The sequence below is a fragment of the Salvia miltiorrhiza genome, chromosome 6 (genome assembly GCF_028751815.1).
Source record: "Salvia miltiorrhiza cultivar Shanhuang (shh) chromosome 6, IMPLAD_Smil_shh, whole genome shotgun sequence".
In the NCBI taxonomy this organism is placed as follows: domain Eukaryota; kingdom Viridiplantae; phylum Streptophyta; class Magnoliopsida; order Lamiales; family Lamiaceae; genus Salvia; species Salvia miltiorrhiza.
This window is the reverse complement of record NC_080392.1, coordinates 36200434-36204968: the sequence shown is the minus strand read 5'-3', so window position 1 is coordinate 36204968 and position 4535 is coordinate 36200434. Positions and strand designations below refer to the sequence as shown.

General features: G+C 35.4%; 1 protein-coding gene across 1 annotated transcript; it reads left to right on the top strand.

Annotated features, from left to right (window-relative positions):
* Nucleotides 1–300: 300 nt before the first annotated feature.
* On the top strand, nucleotides 301–3439 carry LOC130989321 (peptidyl-prolyl cis-trans isomerase CYP21-1-like). The gene is made up of 7 exons (XM_057913284.1): nucleotides 301–648; nucleotides 1813–1891; nucleotides 2196–2243; nucleotides 2348–2371; nucleotides 2476–2658; nucleotides 2758–2833; nucleotides 2928–3439. The coding sequence occupies exons 1-7, from the start codon at nucleotides 550–552 to the stop codon at nucleotides 3103–3105; spliced, it is 687 nt and encodes a 228-aa protein (XP_057769267.1). The 5' UTR covers nucleotides 301–549; the 3' UTR covers nucleotides 3106–3439.
* The last annotated feature ends 1096 nt before the right edge of the window (nucleotides 3440–4535 follow it).

Sequence of the window (4535 nt, the reverse complement as noted above, 5' to 3'; positions counted from 1 at the left end):
TTACTAATGCATCACTAATTCTAAATTTAGGCTAAAATAATTAAAAATGAGATAAAAAAAATGCATCCAACAGATCCCCTAAATTAGATGGGCCCACAAAAAATTTTACACCTACCTAAATGCAATCTTAAATTTACACTCATCCTAAATTTATTTTAAGCTTATAATTAGTAGGACCCACACATAATTATTATTTTTTATATAGAAAATAAGAGATATGATGTATGCATTTATAAAATTGAGATCCTAAAATTAATTAAGAAAGCTTTATAAAGGAATATAGGAGCATAATTTTGGGATTTACGTGAAAGTGCTCTAAAAGAACTAATCTAATTCCAATTGACTAAAAGGGCTTGAACACCAACACTCAAGAATAATTTACATATCAATTATCAATCTTCACCAATTTCCCCCCTCGATCGCAGAGCAACACCACCTTGAGCTCCAGCTGGCACTCTATTGCCGTGTTCGTGCAGTTTGAAGAAAAAAGTCCCAAATCTGTAAGCGTTGATGATGGAAAATCTTGTTGAAAGATGATCTGATTAAGAGATGGGGCGAGGGATCTCAGCTTTGGTTCAGCCCAAGAGTGTCTTGATTTTCTTGGCGGCGTTAGTTCTGATATTTCTCGCTTATTCCTTCTCTAAAGAGGTGAAGGTTTTATTCAATTAGTGAAAAAAAATTTACTTGTTTATTTGGTGTTTTCATGATTCTTGCTTCCTGGGATTTCTTCGATCTATTTGATGTGGGTGTTCTTTTTTATGTGTAATTCTTGGATTGGTTTTGGGAAATTTTGATTCTTGATGCATTGATTAGATGATAAAGGTTTTACCTTTGTTGGCTGAAGTTTGGTTATGTGTATTATAACTGAGGAAAAATGTTTGATTAAATTTATTTTGTTCAAGTAATATTCAGATAGTTTTTAAGTAGTATTTGTATTGATCTGGGTTGATATAATGTGCATTGTCTCATTGCTTTTGGTGCTGAATTAGAAGTCTGAGAGAATAGAGATGGATTGATGTTTAAGGGCGACTGGGCTAATAATATCCGGTGGGGCGACTCTCGTATTGTTGTGGGTTGAAGAGGATTGATTGTTCCTAAATCTTGATAAAAATATAGTGTTTTTTTTTTTTTTCATTGTAGTTTGTGTTGATATGTTATGCGTTGTGTCATTGCACCTTTAACTGAACTGCTTAGAGTTCTATGAGATTGATCGATGTTTTAGGGTGATTCCTTTGAGAATGATGTATGCCTCGTGTTGTTGTACCTTGAAGACGATTATCTCAAAATCTTGACAAAGAATAGTGTTAGTGTTTTCATGATAGTTTGTGGTGGTATGTTTTGCTTTGTCTCGTTGCTCCTTTAACTGAATCGTTAAGACTTCTAAGAGATGGATCGATGTTTAAGGGTGACTCTATCAGTACCTTGAAGATGATAATTTCAGATTCTTGATAAAGAATGTTGTAAGTGTTGTTTTAGTGATGATTAGTTTGGGTTCACCGATAACTTATTAGGAATAATTGTTGCTAGAAGTTTCACTTAGGTTACTATGGGTTGCATATTGTCTTGCTATGTTCAATGCTGAACACTTGTTGTCGATGTATTTTTTGTTGCATGCAAGAAATGCTGAATTATCCTGTAAAAAGCCCGATGATAGAGAGTTATCCGGTATTCTATTTACTTATCACCTTGCTGGTGCACGAGCTTAGTACATTTTGTTTTTCATGTAGAAGTTCATAGATTTCGGTTCATGATTCCTGAATTTTAACCTCGTTGATAGTGTTTCTTAACTTCTTCGACATATTCTCGTTCCAGGGGGCTGAAGAGGTGGAAGAGTTGTATGAAATCACCCATAGAGTGTTTTTGGATGTCGACATAGATAAGCAGCGCATAGGTATGTTCCTTATTACTTTAAGTCCCAAATTTGCTTTCCAAAATCAAGTCATAAGTCGACTATGTGGGATTGTAACTCTTTTAATGGCAGTTACTATTTAGGAGAAGAATTTTCGAAGCACGTATAGGATCCTTCCGTTATTCAAATATTTTACACAGAAATCACGGGATTGTTAATTTGTTACAAGTCTTCGTCTCAAACTCCATATTATATAGCATACGCATTCCTTAGTCGAGTAGTCAAATCCCGAGGTTCGTCAATTTCATCTATTCTAATTTCATATTTCACTCCTCAATATCCACAGGGAGAATTACCATTGGCTTATACAGTGATGTCGTGCCGAAGACTGTAGGTAACGGAATCACCTTTTTACTTCGTGAATTTCTACATGTTTATCTGATTGCTTTGCTTTTTTCGGCTCCACCATTATTCTGACCAGTTCATTTTTCAATGCAGAGAATTTCAGGTCACTGTGTACAGGTAATAAGAAGATTTCTCGTTTCTTTTGATAACGAGGAGCCGATTATACTCCCCACCCCCCTCTCGATCTCCTTCACAAACACCGTTTCTTTTTCTTGAATCAGGGGAGATCGGAAAAGCTAAAAACGGTAAAGTTCTGCACTACAAAGGAACTCCATTCCACCGTATCATACCGGGGTTCATGATCCAAGGTGGAGACATCGTATCCGGAGATGGAAAGGGGAATCAATCTATATACGGTGGCACGTTCCGTGATGAGAATTTCAAGCTGAAGCATTCACACGCAGGTCTTACGACAATCTCTTAGTAACAATGCCATCTCCAACGGAGTAGTGCAAACGACTCGACATCGTATCATTCATATCTCGATCTGGTTTTTTCTGCAGGTGTCGTGGCCATGGTGAACTCGGGGCCCGACTCCAACGGGTCGCAGTTTTTCATCACAACGGTCAAGGCCTACTGGTAGGGCGCAAATATACGCAGACCGGTCTCGTGCTTACGATCTTTTAACTATGGTATGAAAAGTGTTTGCATTTTCTTTGGAAATTTTGTGCAGGTTGGATGGCGAGCACGTTGTTTTTGGGAAGGTCATCGATGGGATGGACACGGTGTATGCCATTGAGGGCAGCGCGGGGACCTACAGCGGGAAGCCGAGGAAGAAGGTAATTATTTCGGATTCTGGGGAAATACCAAAGAGCAAATGGGATGAGGAAAGTAGGATTTCAGTAACATAAAACTAATTTTTACCTAAGTTTTTGCAGACTGATTTTCATTAGGATTCTTCTACTTGCCTTTTTATACGTATTTATTATCCGTGCACTTGCGTCGTAGTAGCAGTTCCAATCTATAAAAAATTCGTCTATTACAACGAGAAGGAAGAACTAGCTCCCCTCTTAAATGATTTAGTAGTCGTTTTTCTTGTTTCTTGCAATCTTAAAAGGCTTTGTAATAGCTCGATCTCGTGTTTTATTGCATCACGCGTTATGTGTGAACAAGATGGATGTTATATAGTGAAATACGAGATGAAATGTTACTAGGGAGAAGAACCCTAGTCTGATTGATAACAAAGCGCAGCTTAATTGGTAAAATGTTTTTCCTCCAACTATTAGGTTGGAGGTTCGAGTCATTACTAGAGGAAAAGGAGAATTATTATCGATCATCTTTTTCAAAAGAAAAATAAGAAAACCGACTCTGATTGAGTGGCTCGATTTTATTTTTTTTCTCTTGCTCCGGTGATGTTTGATGTCCCAGTCCGGCCAGAGAGCGACGACGGAAGGGAGAATTTGGATTAGGTCGGCCCCAAAAAAATGACGTAACCCCAACTTTAAAAAAGCGGGTTTCTCATACACGAGTATTCACTTAATTTTGTTTTTTACATGAATTAAAAAGTCTATGTTTAGAGGAACGAATTTTCAATTATTTTTTCGACGAATTAATGCAATTATGATTAATTGAAATAACAAGTTATTTGTTGAAGTGTGACGTAAACATTCAACTATATTGATTAGTATGTGAGTTGTTAAGTTATGTGTTCACCTCAGTTTTAATTCTGAGGTTAATTAATAATTGTGCGAAAAATCAGAATAATTATAGTGTCAAATGATATGCAGTGTGGTTGCGAGTTATTTTAAGAATAAATGGAGAAAAGAAACCGATTTATTGAAGGAGTGTAAAATTATTTCACATTAATGAGACTATCGTATATGAATCCAAAGTCAGGTTCTAAAATTAGTAAAAGCACCAATTTTCTTTTGTTTGTAGTTATATTTAGTCCTGACCCATTTGCGGCCTATTTGGATCTTATATGTTAGTTCCCGACACACTTTCATAGTTCATTTTACTGTTTTATACATATTAAAAAAATATAATTAATATTGCTTGAAAATATAAATTATATATAATCATTAAATTCTATTCTTTATTTATTCAATGTTTGATTATATTTCAATAAGGTTATTTTAGTGAAAAATAAAGGGTTATCAGAACCTAAATACACGAATTTTAGGTTCATTTTAGTTTTTTCCACGAACTTTGAAAGTTGTCAACAAATACACGAGCTTTAACTCATTTTGTTATTTCCTGCGAATCTATATAATATATACTAAAAGATAACTTTTTTCCCTCAATTTTTCTCTTTCTTTTTCACTATTTTTCTCTCTAGTTT

What these genes read in the sequence shown, in the direction of transcription:
- LOC130989321 (XM_057913284.1), top strand. Translation starts at nt 550, where the DNA reads ATGGGGCGAGGGATCTCAGCTTTGGTTCAGCCCAAGAGTGTCTTGATT. An exon ending in TGTCGTGCCGAAGACTGTAG is followed by an intron (nt 2,244 to 2,347) that starts GTAACGGAATCA and finishes TTTTCAATGCAG; the next exon opens with AGAATTTCAGGTCACTGTGT. An exon ending in ACAACGGTCAAGGCCTACTG is followed by an intron (nt 2,834 to 2,927) that starts GTAGGGCGCAAA and finishes AATTTTGTGCAG; the next exon opens with GTTGGATGGCGAGCACGTTG.